This window comes from Ursus arctos, unplaced genomic scaffold, assembly GCF_023065955.2.
Source record: "Ursus arctos isolate Adak ecotype North America unplaced genomic scaffold, UrsArc2.0 scaffold_31, whole genome shotgun sequence".
Lineage (NCBI taxonomy): Eukaryota > Metazoa > Chordata > Mammalia > Carnivora > Ursidae > Ursus > Ursus arctos.
The window spans coordinates 2,742,999-2,757,589 of NW_026622997.1; the positions used below are offsets into that span (position 1 = coordinate 2,742,999).

At 45.2% G+C, this 14,591-nt stretch overlaps 3 protein-coding genes, 1 long non-coding RNA gene and 2 other non-coding genes across 6 annotated transcripts; 2 read left to right on the plus strand and 4 right to left on the minus strand.

Moving 5' to 3' along the window:
• Nucleotides 1-1,482: 1,482 nt before the first annotated feature.
• On the minus strand, nt 1,483-7,852 carry LOC130542248 (uncharacterized). The gene is made up of 2 exons (XR_008956674.1): nt 7,563-7,852; nt 1,483-3,489 (listed from the first exon to the last, which is right to left on the minus strand). It is a non-coding gene; the product is annotated as an uncharacterized LOC130542248 (long non-coding RNA).
• TRNAQ-UUG (transfer RNA glutamine (anticodon UUG)) lies at nt 2,917-2,989 on the minus strand. Its single transcript has one exon. It is a non-coding gene; the product is annotated as a tRNA-Arg (tRNA).
• Nucleotides 7,163-7,234, minus strand: TRNAM-CAU (transfer RNA methionine (anticodon CAU)). Its single transcript has one exon. It is a non-coding gene; the product is annotated as a tRNA-Met (tRNA).
• A 155-nt stretch (nt 7,853-8,007) lies between the features above and the next one.
• LOC125283541 (histone H4) lies at nt 8,008-8,429 on the plus strand. Its single transcript, XM_048225556.2, has one exon. The coding sequence runs from the start codon at nt 8,049-8,051 to the stop codon at nt 8,358-8,360; it is 312 nt and encodes a 103-aa protein (XP_048081513.1). The 5' UTR covers nt 8,008-8,048; the 3' UTR covers nt 8,361-8,429.
• Nucleotides 8,430-13,006: 4,577 nt separating this feature from the next.
• On the minus strand, nt 13,007-13,488 carry LOC113264289 (histone H2B type 1-C/E/F/G/I). Its single transcript, XM_026511218.4, has one exon. The coding sequence runs from the start codon at nt 13,440-13,442 to the stop codon at nt 13,062-13,064; it is 381 nt and encodes a 126-aa protein (XP_026367003.1). The 5' UTR covers nt 13,443-13,488; the 3' UTR covers nt 13,007-13,061.
• A 303-nt stretch (nt 13,489-13,791) lies between these two features.
• LOC113264275 (histone H2A type 1) lies at nt 13,792-14,236 on the plus strand. The gene has a single exon (XM_026511200.4). It carries the CDS (start codon nt 13,844-13,846, stop codon nt 14,234-14,236), a length of 393 nt encoding a protein of 130 aa, XP_026366985.2. The 5' UTR covers nt 13,792-13,843.
• The last annotated feature ends 355 nt before the right edge of the window (nt 14,237-14,591 follow it).

The following is a 14,591-nucleotide window of genomic DNA, read 5'->3' on the forward strand; positions in this document are numbered from 1 at the left end:
TAAGGCTGAGCTGTGAATGTCAGACCCGGTCCTGGCTGTCAGGGGCTTCTCTTCTATTTCTCAAAATGCATGTAATTCATACACTCAGGAACTCATTTTTAAGATGAAATGCAATAAGGTTTAAGATAATAGGAAAGGATGAATGATTTCTAAAATTCATAAATCTGCATTGACTCCTCAAATGATTAAAGTATTGGCCTCAGTTTTCCATTCCTTCCTGTACCCAAGCCCTTTGTCTAGTAACTTCTCAGTTCCTCTTCAAGAGATGGAGTGTTGCCCCTGGTCTATGGCCTGGGGCACGAGGATGACTTCGATCAATGGGATGTTAGTAGACATGAGTTAAGCAGGGCCTTTAAATATGTTGCACGGTTGAGCCTGCCTCATACGTCTCTGGCGTCTTCATGAGAGGAACTCTCCTGCAGGGAAGGGACCCCCTACAAACTAACCAGAGCCCCTGCAGCGAGGAGCCCAGAAGCCAAGTGGCACCATACCCACAGCTTACAATACAGCCCTTACTTCAGCTTGGCTGTCATCAGAAGCTTGAGTATTGCTCTCTGCTTCTAAGCATTTGCGGTTTGTTTTGTTTGTTTGTCATGGAGCAACAGCTGATTGAAACACACCGTCCTTGCTCCTTCCAGGTCATAAACAAAATCCTTACGTTTTTGAACCTATCTGCTCTAATATATAAGTTACTTATATATTATCTAATCCACTTACTCTCCTTTTTGTTTTCTGTGTTGCTCCCTTCCCTTCTCCCTATCCCCCACCCCAAGTCTCTTAAGGACATGGACTTGTGTGTACTTTGTTTACTGTGATCCTAGAAGCTTAGATCCTATATCCTAGAATCCTAGCACTTAACGATAGTGGCTGGGAGGGAAGTTGGTACATGGAATGTGCTCCATAAGCATTTATGACATCTGTGAAGCTGTTCTTCCCCTGCCCAACAGGGCCCAACTCCCAGTGTTTGTAATCCACAAACAGGCATCTTTATTTCTGTTCTCCTGGTCATTTTTTCCCATCCATCTCTAAAAACTGTTATTTTTTTTCTGAATCCCCTTCTCAAAGCAGAAAGGCTTACACATCTATTGGGAGTGCATATATTCTTATTCTCTGGATTTGGGGACAAGCGCCTAAGCTCCAAGGACCATTTAAGGTTCAGGATGTCTGCAGACTGGTGTATCATTTCAATTTTCTTCTGTTTGGCACTTCCTGGTCTGCAAAGGCTGCCTGCTCCTTTCGGTACCCTTTGCTGTGAAGGCAGGAGAAAGAGAAGGAAAAAAGAAGAAAGAGGGAAAGAATTTGTGTCAGGAACATTTTTATCTTCTTGGATCAGATTTTCCACCTCCATTAAAGTCCTGAGGAGGGTGTGGGCAAAGAAAAGTCGGTTTATCCTCTGGTCCTCAGGGTTCAATACCCATCGGGTGGGGAGGAGGAAGCTTTTGTGTCTTCTCAGGAAACCAGAAAAATGCAAGCAACTTAAATATTTATTAACTATAACTTTATTCAGTTCTTTTGAGAGTATATCCTTTTTGTGGTTTGTAAAAGGATACTTAGTGTGCATGGTACATTTTGTGAAGAAGGGAGCAGTGAATGGCTTCACATGACATTAACACGTAGCATTTTTTGGGTGTGTGTCCAAGAAATCTCAAAGCCTGGGAACCAGCGCTCAAGCCCCAACTTCTCTGTACAATGTGGACTCTACAGCTGACTAGGGAAAACCAGAGTCGTACCAGAGATGGGGAACGGAAGAAGTAATTATTACCTTGTTTTAGTATTCGCTGCTTTCACCTAGCAAAAGCATCCTCCACGTGATTTGAAGGAACTGTGTTTCACCATGAATTCAAGAATTGAAAGTTACTTTTTCTTCATCCTAAATTACTAAATTCCATTATTTAGGCGCAAAAATGTGTTTCTGTGTATTTTGTGCAGCTGTCTTCTCTGTCTTCCTGCTTGCCTACACACTCTGTAAAAAACAGCTGAGTTCTTTTCATGACCTTATTTTTTTCTGTTCTGTAATTTAGGTTTGAATCTGGGCTGTTCTCATCCTTTTGATGGCAACAAAAGCAAAAGAAAAAGGGAAGTTAAGAGGGAAACAGAGGGTAAGAGTGAAAACCAGTAACACAGACTCCAGTGGCCAGATCTTCCAAGGACACACAGACTCGGCCTAGAAGAGAAACGTGAAGAAAAGAGGGGGGAAGGAGAAGCAACAGGCTTCCGTTGTGCTGGCCTCTGGGGCCTAGCGTTGGTCTGAGAATCAGCAAGTCTTAGAGAAGAGTGGGTTTACAGATTTGAGTTCCCTTGAAACTGTGAAAGTGAAACTCAGGCGCTCAAAATCCAAATTTGAGGAGAGCTTGAGAGCCCCCCAGATTATTGGATGGCCTTGTTCTAGTTTTGACTCCTAGCCTCTCTTGGGTCCTGACACTGGTTCTCACCAGGCCTTTGAGATGGACCTCTTTAGAGCTGAAACTGGAAGGTATTATGCTGAATGAAATAAGTCAATCAGAGAAAGACAATTATCATATGGTTTCACTCATATGTGGAATATAAGAAATAGTGCAGAGGACTGCAGGGGAAGGGAGGAAAAACAGGTGGGAAAGGATCAGAGAGGGAAAAAAATCCATGACAGAATCTTAACTCTGGGAAGCAAACTGAGGGTTGCAGATGGGGAGGTGGGCGGGGGGATGGGGTAACTGGGTGATGGGCATTAAGGAGGGCACGTGATATGACGAGCACTGGGTGTTACACATGAGTGGTACATTATCCAACACTACATCTGGAACTGCTGGTGTACTCTAAGTTGGCTAATTGAATTTAAATTAAAAAAAATTGAGGAGAAAAAAAGAAACGGATTTGGAAAAGAGATTTCTCCCACTACATGAAACACGGCAATTTTGGGGAGCACGTAAAAACGAGAACTAACCACGAAGGGATTCGAACCCTCAATCTTCTGATCCGAAGTCAGACGCCTTATCCGTTAGGCCACGTGGTCCCCAGGTATGTTTCCTGTGGTGGCACTTAGAAAGTATAATGAGCTTTCTGGCCGGTCCTGAGCTGTCAAATAGCGCCCCAGCCGCCCGTGATTTTTGTCATTGAAAAAATGGAAACGAGATAACCAGGGTTATTTGGGGCCACGGAGTCGGGACTCATGAAGGGTAGGAACTGACAACAATTTCGGTCTTGGGTACTGCACGGCGAGAAAAGTCATCGACATGACCACTCCTGAGTGGAAATCTGTTTACGGCCCCCGAAAGATGCCAAAATGCTGCATATTGTCTGCATTCACTATTCCTAGACTCTGGGTACTTGGAAGGTCCTCCTGGACAGTTACCCTGCAAACAGCACCCAGAAGGCAGTCTTAGCATCCGCACGGTTGCCTTCCTCGCTGTCCTGCGTGGATACCTGTAGGGTCCCCTTCTCATTCTCCTCTGGGACTTTCTCCGTTTGTTGTAATGTGACATCAGAGCACTTTTCACCGCCGTGTGGCTCTTTCTGTTTGGAGAAGAAGAGCAATCTTTGGTTGGCAATTTGGGAGGGCTATAGAGTGGTCCAGGGTCATTAACGTTATCTGAAACGTCTATATATTAAGAAATAAACACTATAGTAGGATTACAAAAAAATTGACTGCTAACAATTCTTACACTTAATAGATGATTCAACACAAAAACACAGTGCAATAAATAATTCTATGGGCAAGATATTTATAGAGTTTATAATGTTCTGTAGAGTGCTAGGCCCAATAAAGTGATAGAGATTTCAACTTATATTTTGGATGACTTCTTTCGAGTTCTTCAGTGAACCCGTGTGACCTCACGCACCTTGTTTGAGGATACTGTCTACAATCTTAAATCCCACACCTTGGGATCTTTGGCCCTCTTGGCTCATTTGTGATGGGTGAAGTTAGTAGCTTCTGGAGCACAGAAATGGGGTCTTTACATAGTCTTTTCCCCCCCTGTCCACAGAATTACATCTGGCAAATAGTAGGAGGTCAATAAAAACGTGCTGAATTTCTCACATACGTATATTTTTGAATTTTACAATCATTTTTAATGTGGGGATTATATAACGAAAAGACTCTTTTATCCTGCAAGAATCCGCATATGGGCTTGTTCTCTTCCTCTCTCCCTGGAAGCAGGAAGATGGTGGCTAAACCATCAGGGGTTGTGTTGGGTTACATGGTAAGAGGAGACCCCCAAGACTTAGTCATCCCAACTGGTAGAGGGAGACACGATCTTCAGGAAGATCCCTGGCAAGGACACCCAGCCAAAAGAATTTTTGAGGATGACTGGTGTCTTGGTGTCCATGACATTTCCCTTCAAGCGTCAACATGTTTTCTGGTGATACCTAACAAACGGATATCCCAGATATCTGTAGCAGAAGATCATGATGAATGCCTTGGACAGCTAATGATTGTTGACAAGAAATGTGCTGCTGATATGGGCCTGGTTATGAAATGGTGGCGAATGAAGTTTGGGAGGGGGGTCAATGTGTCTGTCATGTTCTTCTGCATGTTTTTGAAGGTAGGCAGATGAATTGGTCTCCTGGTTTATTTTTATTTTTTATTATTATTGTTTTTTTTGCATGTATCTTTTTATTTGTTTTTTTATTTTTTATTTTTTTAATAATTTTTTTTATTATATTATGTTAGTCACCATACAGTACATCTGGCCTCCTGGTTTAGCACGCTGTAGGGGTAATTTTCTCTTCTCTTGGCAATGATCAAGTTTGCAACTTCCAATATGTTAGACAGTATACTTACTTGTGAGTGTATATAGAGAGGTTGAAGAAATAATTTTTAAAAACGCTATACATTATAAAAGACATTCTTGTATAGTTTATGATAAAAACAAACAAGAAAGAAAAAGAAAGACCAGACCACAAACTTGAAAACTCCAGCGATTTTTTCTCTAGCTAGAAAATTTGATCGTATTACTCCTTTGATCAAACTTGGTGATGGTTTCTTACTGCCCATAGAAAAACAAAATCGAAACCTGTTTGCACTGCAGACTCACATCCTTATGGCCGTCCCTTTCCCTATCTCTTCTGCCACAACTCAGGATTATATCGTAAGACCTAAAATTTCAAGGGCTCCTTTGACGTCTGTGAGTCTCACAGGGCCCCACCCAAACGGTCCTGTGAATTCACCTGTTCTCACAGGATATGCCCTCTACCTGGCTAATTCCCCTATCGACCAGACCAGGTATATCCCAGCCCCTCAACCTAATGGGTTTCACCTCCCTGTCAGTCTTAGAAACTATTAAAATAAGCCAATTCCATCTTTTGGAGGAAACGAGGGGTCACCCTTTTCTCTGTCTGCTACAAAGCTTACCTCCCACAGCCCTTGCTGGTCACTCTATTCGGGAGTGCGACCCAATGCAGTGGAGTGGCAGGCGGTGCCCTCCTCCTCCAGGCTGTGAGTGTATGTGACGGTAAACGGCTACCAATCTCATCTGCCCCGTGTTGAGCGTGGTGTGTGCGGCCATTTGGTATTAGGCAGAGGATCCCTCCTTCACCTATAGGTGAACGGGAGGTGATCAGAATACAGCCACTTTACTTTTCTCCCCAAATCCTCCTCCTCCAGTCGCCCTCACCTCCATGCTCGATCACACTGAATGTTTTGTAGTTCTCTAGAAACCCTTAACTGTTATGCCTCCTTGTATTTGCTTGCTTTGTTTTTTTCTACCAAGAAGCCTCTTCTTGACTACCTGCCAACCTCTTACTCATTCTAGTTTGGACTCCAAATCTGCCACCTTTCCCAAATTGGGCCATTGCCAGGGCAAATGTAACGCAACAAATCTATTTTACTCAAGTTTTCACGGATGTCTGTAGCCATGGTGATGACCCTTGGTCACACCCAGTGAACTAAAATACTGGCGTGTTCACTTAATTACTGGGTCATGATGTTATCCTGTGTACCTGAAGCAGTGGGTCACGATGAACCAGGTTGTCAGCATATTTAAAGTAAACTTGGAAATTCATGATGTGTATCTGGTGTCCGGATGGCCGATCGTGTGGTAGGCATGTGATGAGCTCCCTTTCAGAATGTGGGCTCCAGTACTCAAGTGGACTTTGCTTGGGAACCACAGCTCCCACTGGTCCCTGCAAGTTCACAACTGGAGAGAAAGAATGTGGATCATCTCTGAAGATGGGGGACCAGAAAGACTTCTTTTGTTTTTGCTTGTGTATCTTTTCCTGCTGTGTCTGCACTTTTCCCTTTGCTGTAATAAATCTTAACTTTGAGTACATGTTCAGTCATGGAGTCCTTCTAGCAATTCGTCCAATTATTGGGTGATCAGGGGGTACCAGGAACAATCATTCTTCCTTATTCCCACTGCAGTTGGTGTATAATCTTTTAAAAAAAATATCTTATTCTACTTTACATACTTGTTTGCAAGCATGTCTAGACTGTAGACTACTTAAATACTTTTCTTACTGTTTAGCACAGTATCTGACACATAAATATCTGAATAGGGAGCTTTTCTGAGAGATATGTAAAACATACACTTTAAAAAATGAGCATAGAGAACAGTCCTGTTAGAGAATGTAAAGGAAGGTAGGCGGTAGAGACACATTTACCAGCAGCGACCACGCCAGTGGTTTTCTCAGGTCAGAGTTCAATCGTGGCCACCAAGACTTTGCGCTCTGGCTCCAACTGTTACTTATTTACTCCGAAGATTAAGACTTTCGTAGTTGCAAAGGTTTGGCGCTGGGATGGCCCAGGAGATTTCTTGTCTATTGCTTTAGCCCCATGGCCACAACTACCTAACAAGTAGTGCTTTCTGAATTATGATATAGAAGGAAATTAAACCCCTTATCTGGACTTCCAGCCCTGTCCTCACCGCCACACTCAACTTTTTTTTTAGCGTTTTCCCAGCTTCCCAGGGCGATGAGACTGTCGTGATAACTGCTGGCAACAATAGCACTATCACTTTGGCAACCACTAGAAATAAAGTTTATTGTGGAGAGACATATTAGTTAATGATAATTGAGTGTACTTTACCTACGTTCTATTTATCTCTAGAGAATGTAAAGTTTCACGTTTATTTTCAGGAAATAACTTAAACTCCAGAATTAGACAACACAAAACAAATGTAGCTCTATTTTCTTTCCGTGTTATGAAACTAAGCTACAGAATTTCAATTAAAATTGTGTATTAAAAAGGTACTAGCAGAGGATGGTTTCGATCCATCGACCTCTGGGTTATGGGCCCAGCACGCTTCCGCTGCGCCACTCTGCTCCTCAACAAACGACTCTTTCTAATAATACTCTTAACTCTTTTCCGGGACGATTCCTCCTACTGGAAGAACCCGCGTGAGGTCGTCTATTTCCTTCAACTCCTTGGCTACCACAAGCTGCCAGCTCTCTTCGGAATAATACCGCTACCAGAATCAAAGAGAAAACAAAGTAGGCGCAGAGAAGGAAAGATTAACACCCTGTTGAGATTTCGGACGCCGAAGTGAGAGGTGGCTGGATATATAAAAGAGTGACAAGCTCTAATCAACAGGGAAGGAAGAGGAAAGCCAGGTAAGGATCGCGGGCGAGCATTGCGCCTCGGAGACACTAACCAGGCACGCATTCGCCTTTGGGAAGAACACCCTCACGGGATTGGTGATGGAAGTGCCGTCTGGCCGCGTGAGCCAGGCCGCGGCTTGCGGCGGGAAGGGCCGGTCCGCGGGCGCAGGAACACCGGGGCGCCGCAGGCCAACGCAGACATCTGCGCGACCGGACAAGCCACGCCCCGCAGCAAAAGACATGGCAAAACGGTCCTTTCTTTAGTCTGATGCAGTTAAAAAGATTGGAAATTCCCAGGTGGGGACCCACGACGCTCTAGCCGCGCCGCAGAGGGCACAGTGGCGGAGAGGGTGGGGGAGAGCGTCGGCTGGGCCCAGCGGTCCGTGACGTCACCGAGCCCGCTGCTAGGGGTGGGGCCGCCAACGGCCGTTCCCGCGTGCGCGCTTCCAGTCCTCAATTAGGTCCGCAATCCGCACATATAAGGAGGTTGTCTCAACGGCTTTCTTACTTTTTTCGCAAATCTTTTTGGTTCTGCAGCTATGTCTGGTCGTGGCAAGGGCGGGAAGGGCCTGGGCAAGGGGGGCGCCAAGCGCCACCGCAAGGTGCTGCGCGACAACATCCAGGGCATCACCAAGCCCGCCATCCGGCGGCTGGCCCGGCGCGGCGGCGTCAAGCGCATCTCCGGCCTCATCTACGAGGAGACCCGCGGGGTGCTCAAGGTGTTCCTGGAGAACGTGATCCGGGACGCCGTTACCTACACGGAGCACGCCAAGCGCAAGACGGTCACGGCCATGGACGTGGTCTACGCTCTCAAGCGCCAGGGCCGCACCCTCTACGGCTTCGGGGGCTGAGCATCCACCACCCACCGTATTTCCAAACACAAAGGCCCTTTTCAGGGCCGCCCACATCTCATGAAAGAGTGCATCACTCGCCACTTACTTTAATAAGTTTTGGTTCTCGTTTGAGCGTTTAGGTTACAAATGGGTTCATTATGATTGCGGTTACTGCTTGGCGCGAGTCACTTTTTTAATCTGACGGCTTTGGAACTCCGGGAGTTAATCGCATCCTTCGGCCGTGTGGTTGTTGCTTTGCGGCAGCCGGATCTGTTTAGACTTTGGCCACCTGAGCGCTTTATGTCCGCAGAGCCGCTCACGTGGCGTTATCTGCTTTCTCAAGGAGCCGCCTCTGTTCTCGAGCACTTCCGAGTTAGAAATCGTGCTCGCTTGGTTCCTGAGCACTAGAAAGTGGGATCCCCGGCCGGCAGGTAGCGGGTGAGTGTTCCCCGCCCGGCTCCTGTTCCCAAGATGGCGGGGCGGGCGAGGGACAAAGAGCGCGCCCAGCGGCGGGGCGGCGGGGAACAAAGACTGGTTCCCGCCGAAGGGCCGCCCCGCCCCCCCCGCCCGCCCCCGGTTGGGGCGGGCTCTTCCCGCCCGCTGCGTCGTCCGGAAGGCACTGGGGGAAATGCACTCGCGTGGAGACCTGACAAGTGTTTAGCATGGCCCCTAAATTCTCTGACAGTTTGAAAACCTCAAGTAGATAAGGTCGATGTTACCAGATGAGTAATATTTTAACGTGTACATATAGGGATCAGGATATTTCACCCCAAATTACTAAGTGTAGGGGGGGAAGTAGTCCTCTTCCTTCAAGGTCTTCCGGCTGGACTAAAATTTACATGAGACATGAACAGGAGAAAAAAAAATACAAAGGTTTATTACCTGCGTGCAGAGGCCCCATAATGAGACAGACATAAATGACCGAGGCAGGCAGTTTTTATACCTTTTAGAACACAATACATTTGTGAGGAATTGACAGGATTAAAACCATGAAAATTATCCTTTAATATAACTTTTAATATTAAGGAAAATTTACTGCACTGGCATTATTTTTCTCACTTTTACAAAGAGTAGGGAAAATAGAGAATAGAGAAAACTGGCACCGGACTAATAGTAATCAGACGAGCATTTGGAAACCGCCGATTTGTTCAAGTCCCTCATTTCAACATTGAAAAAAGTGTCTGAATCACCTCAGCTAATCAGAGAGGGGGGCAGGGTTAAAGCAGATTTCCTATTTGCCCTATAAATATATCTACTACTCACTTCCTGTATTAAGCCTTATATTTTATCATTATAAGTAATCCACATGTATGTTATTAATAGAATATTATGAAGTAATCCACACGATGAAATTTCTACTTAATATTTTATATTCCAACAGAGCATCCTATAAATTTTTTTAAGGCAACCAACAAAGCAAATGTCAACCAATAGATGGATGGATTGTGACATAATCAGGCATAACCTTCCAATCTAACACGGCTCTGAAAACATGAGCTTTAGCCACATGTGATAACATAGCAACTCATTGTTCCCTGAATAAAGCAATTCCCAGGAACTAGATGCAATATAATACTATGTTGATCTGTTTAGGCTAGTTATGCTGTGATAAACAATCCCCAAATCCCAGTGATTTACTATGATAAAGGTTTATATTTTGCACATAATGTTTATCGACTGTGGGTCATTTATTTGGTATAAATTTCTTATTTTGAGGTTATTTGAATTTCCTTTGAGTGTATAAAAGGATAGTTCTTTTACGAAGTGAGATTGATAGCCATCTTCTAAGTTGCTGGCAACACCACAGCAATCTTTAGGGTGACCCTAGCTTTCCCTAGTCTGGGAATGATTATGGACGGCAATTTCGTGATTCTATTCTAGCTTTAAAAGTGCAGTTGTTTTCCTGAAGATGACTCCTCATTCTGGCCAGACACTACAGCGAGGTTTGGCAAAGAGAACTGGAGGCATGGGAACAAAACAGGAATAAAAAGTTCCTAAGCAACTCTTGTGTGAATTTCCAGGGTCCCTTCCATATAGCCCAACTTACTGTTAAATGAGGTACCCTTAGTACTAGTGAGACATGGGGAAGTCCCTGGGAAATGAGTCGCATGTTGCTTGAATTGGCAGGCAGTGACAGGGAAGTCCCATAGCCACAGGCCCCAAGTTGTTCTCAAAAGAGTTCAGGGTAAAGAAATGTTCAAAGGAGGGGTGTAGACTGTTAGAAGGGAGTTATATTGTTCACACCGCCAGACAAGGAACCCTAACTAGTGTCACTTGCTGGTAGGCTTTGTGGCCTACTGCCTTGCTCAAAGCCTCAAGACTCAGATTCTAATATGGGCAGGACTAAGGGCACCTTCCCTAACACTTCAACCAGAGGTTTTAAGGGACAGCTAATATTTTGGAAGACTTTCCTCCGTGTAGGTACTGTCCTCAATGCTTTACTGTATTCTTTTACTGATCATGCAGCATGTGGTAGTTACTAATTATTATTCCCATTTGAGAGGTAAAGAAATGCTCACAGAAGGTTTAAGAAATTGGCGCAAATTTAGCATTGAAATAGGTTGCCAGGACTGTATCGTGTCCTAAGGGATTCCTCCTTAAGCCACATTTGTATATCTCTTTTCATGTACTATTTTCAAATGTACTTAAAATTAGCTTTGGGGAGCAAGAAGTGAATGCCTTCATTACATGTGGGGCTTAGAGAATCTTCTTCACAAGCCCCATTACAAAATTGAGTTACTTATATAGGAAATGGTTGGGGTTTAGAGCCGATGGCCAAGAAAGAATTCTTTAGACGTCTTTGGTGCAAAAAGGTGGTTTTATTAAAGCACGGGGACAGGACCTGTGGGCAGAAAGAGCTGCACTGGGGCCATGAAAAGTGGCCCATTATATGCTTTCAAGTTGGGAGGGAGTTAGGGATAGCACAAGCCTCCAAGGTATTTTGGAAACAAGGTTTTTAGGACCTTGAGAGAGCTAGGTATTGTTAGGAAAAGCTCATTTATTACTACTTAATAAAAACTCAGTCATGAGACTCTTTAGATGTGTAACAGTGGATCATATGCTTGGAGGATGATTGCTAACAGATATCTTGGTGGGGGTAGAGTTAAAGGAAGTTTTCAAGGGAATTTTTATATGTTAAAGTAGACTCACAGGATCCCGAGGGGTTGGAATAATGTTAAGCTTAAGATTGCCTTTTGCCCTTAGCAAAGTATTAACATCCAGGCAGCTGAGCTCCCAGAGGAAGCTGTTTCAAGGATTTGTCAATGAGCTGTAGGAAGTAAGGAAATTTAATTTTTTCTTTGCTTCCCACATCACTTATATTAATGCTCACAGAAATCTACTATGTAGGTATCTGCAGATAAAGACATGTAGCTAGTAAGCAGAAACAGATTTCTGAGCTCAGTTATACATGGCCAATGCACATGGTTTTCCATCTACAGCACATCGCTCAGAAAAGTTGAATTCGCCGCCGGCTGATCCTTAGCTTCCGTGTGTCGCTACGTACTTTGGCTGGTTTAGGAATTGCTGTGCATCAAAGGACAAGCGTTATCACCTGGTCAGTTTTGCTTTTGTTTTATTCTAATGCTCAATTTTCTCTCTGAGCCTGTTACCCCATTCTTATGATTGCAACTGGCCTCTATAGCTTGAGAAAAATCGAATAGTGTGGAAATAGTCCTTAGATAGGGATTCAGATCCCACTTTTATTTATTTATGTAAGGGGCTGCTTAACCTTAATTCCTCAGGTCATTCACTTGTCAAATGGGAGATTCCATTTCGTATGACTGTGATTGTAGGCTGAAATCATGCGAAGGACAAGCACATGAATGTTAATTCCTTTTAACTCCTCTCCCTTAAAATCCCAGGAAATGAAGACGTGACTGAGGACAAGATCATTCAGGACACGGAGAGGTTTAGGGAGAACTCTGGGACTCCTTGGGGCTGAAGAGTTAAGAGGCTGACAGATTGAGGCAGATCCCTATCTCTTCACCACCCCCCACCCCGAATTAAAGATGGAGACTTTCACTTGCTTCCTTACCCCTCATGTTATCCAGTTGTAGACAGTGTCTTTTAACCCCTTGTGTATTAAACAGGGTAGAAAACCAGTGGATGAGTTCTTGACCTTGCCAAGAGCAATATTTAGCTACGTTAAAACTTGCAGTGAAGAACTTCATGGAATTGGGAGGACGTGGGTTTGAGACTGGCAGAGACCCGCTGTCGTTTAGAAACCCAAGTTGTAGAGGGTACATGACTCCATTAGATGCCGCTGTTGCCACTAGTTAGCTCAAAGCAAGTTAAAAAAAAAAAAAGGTAGTTTCATTTTATCAAGAATGCTTACTTCTCTCACTTGCTTTGATTTAGGGCTACTCAAAATCAGGACTGTTTTCCCCTAATTACTCCCGATTCAGAAGTAGTGGGAGAGGACAAAATGAATAGTCTATTGAGGTGGGGGCACCCTAGGTATATTGCCCTCAGTAGCTAGCTACCGGAACAGATAAGCAGAATGCACTATAGTCCAATTGCTTACAGATTTACTCTTTGGTGATTGTTATCATGCCGGAAGCAATTTGTGCCCCCAGATTGTTATTATGCTCAACAAATTAAATATTACAATGGTTCTAACTATTTTCACCAAGCTTGTAAAGTTTCAGCTCTTTAAGCGACAATGTGGGTGGCTCTTAAAAGAGCCTGAAATCGTTGGTGCTGTTCCGAGGGACAGATTTACTTGGAGCTGGTGTACTTGGTGACGGCCTTGGTGCCCTCGGACACGGCGTGCTTGGCCAGCTCCCCGGGCAGCAGCAGGCGCACGGCCGTCTGGATCTCCCTGGACGTGATGGTCGAGCGCTTGTTGTAATGCGCCAGGCGCGACGCCTCGCCCGCGATGCGCTCGAAGATGTCGTTGACGAACGAGTTCATAATGCCCATGGCTTTGGACGAGATGCCGGTGTCGGGGTGCACCTGCTTCAGCACCTTGTACACGTACACCGAGTAGCTCTCCTTGCGGCTGCGCTTGCGCTTCTTGCCGTCCTTCTTCTGCGCCTTGGTCACCGCCTTCTTGGAGCCCTTCTTCGGGGCCGGAGCCGACTTGGCTGGTTCAGGCATTGCAACGAAATAATATACCCAAAAGAAAACCAAAGATGTACGCCCACGACCAAACGCTGTCCTATTTATTTGATGAGTATGCAAATTAGGGATTGCAGAATTACGATTTCTGATTGGTCTCTTCAGTGTCTTAATCCCTGATAGGCTCCTTGTTTATGCTAAACTCTCATTGGCTCGTCCCCTTATTTCAACCCCTTACATAATTTGACCTTGCAACTGTAAACGCCCTATGTAAATTAGGAGCGTTGTTGTTTTGCATATGCCTCTTGATTGGCTGAAATTTGTGTTCGGCCATCGGCATAGGCTGCTTTACCAGACCACCGCAGACTATAATCGTTAAGCTTCTGGCCTTGTGGAGAGCTCGATTCTTTTTGAGTTTTGGCGCAGTTAGTACGCTAACTATGTCTGGACGCGGCAAGCAGGGTGGCAAGGCTCGCGCCAAGGCCAAGACGCGCTCCTCGCGGGCCGGCCTCCAGTTCCCGGTGGGCCGTGTGCACCGCCTGCTCCGGAAGGGCAACTACGCCGAGCGGGTCGGGGCCGGCGCGCCCGTGTACCTGGCGGCCGTGCTGGAGTACCTGACGGCCGAGATCCTGGAGCTGGCGGGCAACGCGGCCCGCGACAACAAGAAGACGCGCATCATCCCGCGCCACCTGCAGCTGGCCATCCGCAACGACGAGGAGCTCAACAAGCTGCTGGGCAAAGTCACCATCGCGCAGGGCGGCGTCCTGCCCAACATCCAGGCCGTGCTGCTGCCCAAGAAGACTGAGAGCCACCACAAGGCCAAGGGCAAGTGAATCTGAGTACCGGTGTGTGCAGTTAAAACCTTTTTTTCCCAAAGGCTCTTTTCAGAGCCGTCCACGTTTTCACATAAAAAAAGCTTGTAACAAATTTTAAATTCTGCTTTTCTATAAACGGTTATAGTCTCTGAGTAATGAAACGATACTTAACTGCGATTTATATTGGCTGTTTAACGTTATTTTGAAATGTGCCCAACGAAACGGGACTTAGAGGAAAACCTCAGTACGGTATGGAAGGGTTTGATGTAGGTGAGGGGAAGCTAGTAACAGTTACGGTGACGTTTACAAAACCTTGTCTCTAGATGACAGGTTGACTCCGTGTTCCTTTAATCGTGTTTAGCAAGTAAAACAC

Excerpts from the sequence above, each read along its gene's own strand:
- LOC113264289 (XM_026511218.4), bottom strand. The coding sequence starts at position 13,442 with ATGCCTGAACCAGCCAAGTCGGCTCCGGCCCCGAAGAAGGGCTCCAAG.
- LOC113264275 (XM_026511200.4), top strand. The coding sequence starts at position 13,844 with ATGTCTGGACGCGGCAAGCAGGGTGGCAAGGCTCGCGCCAAGGCCAAG.
- LOC125283541 (XM_048225556.2), top strand. The coding sequence starts at position 8,049 with ATGTCTGGTCGTGGCAAGGGCGGGAAGGGCCTGGGCAAGGGGGGCGCC.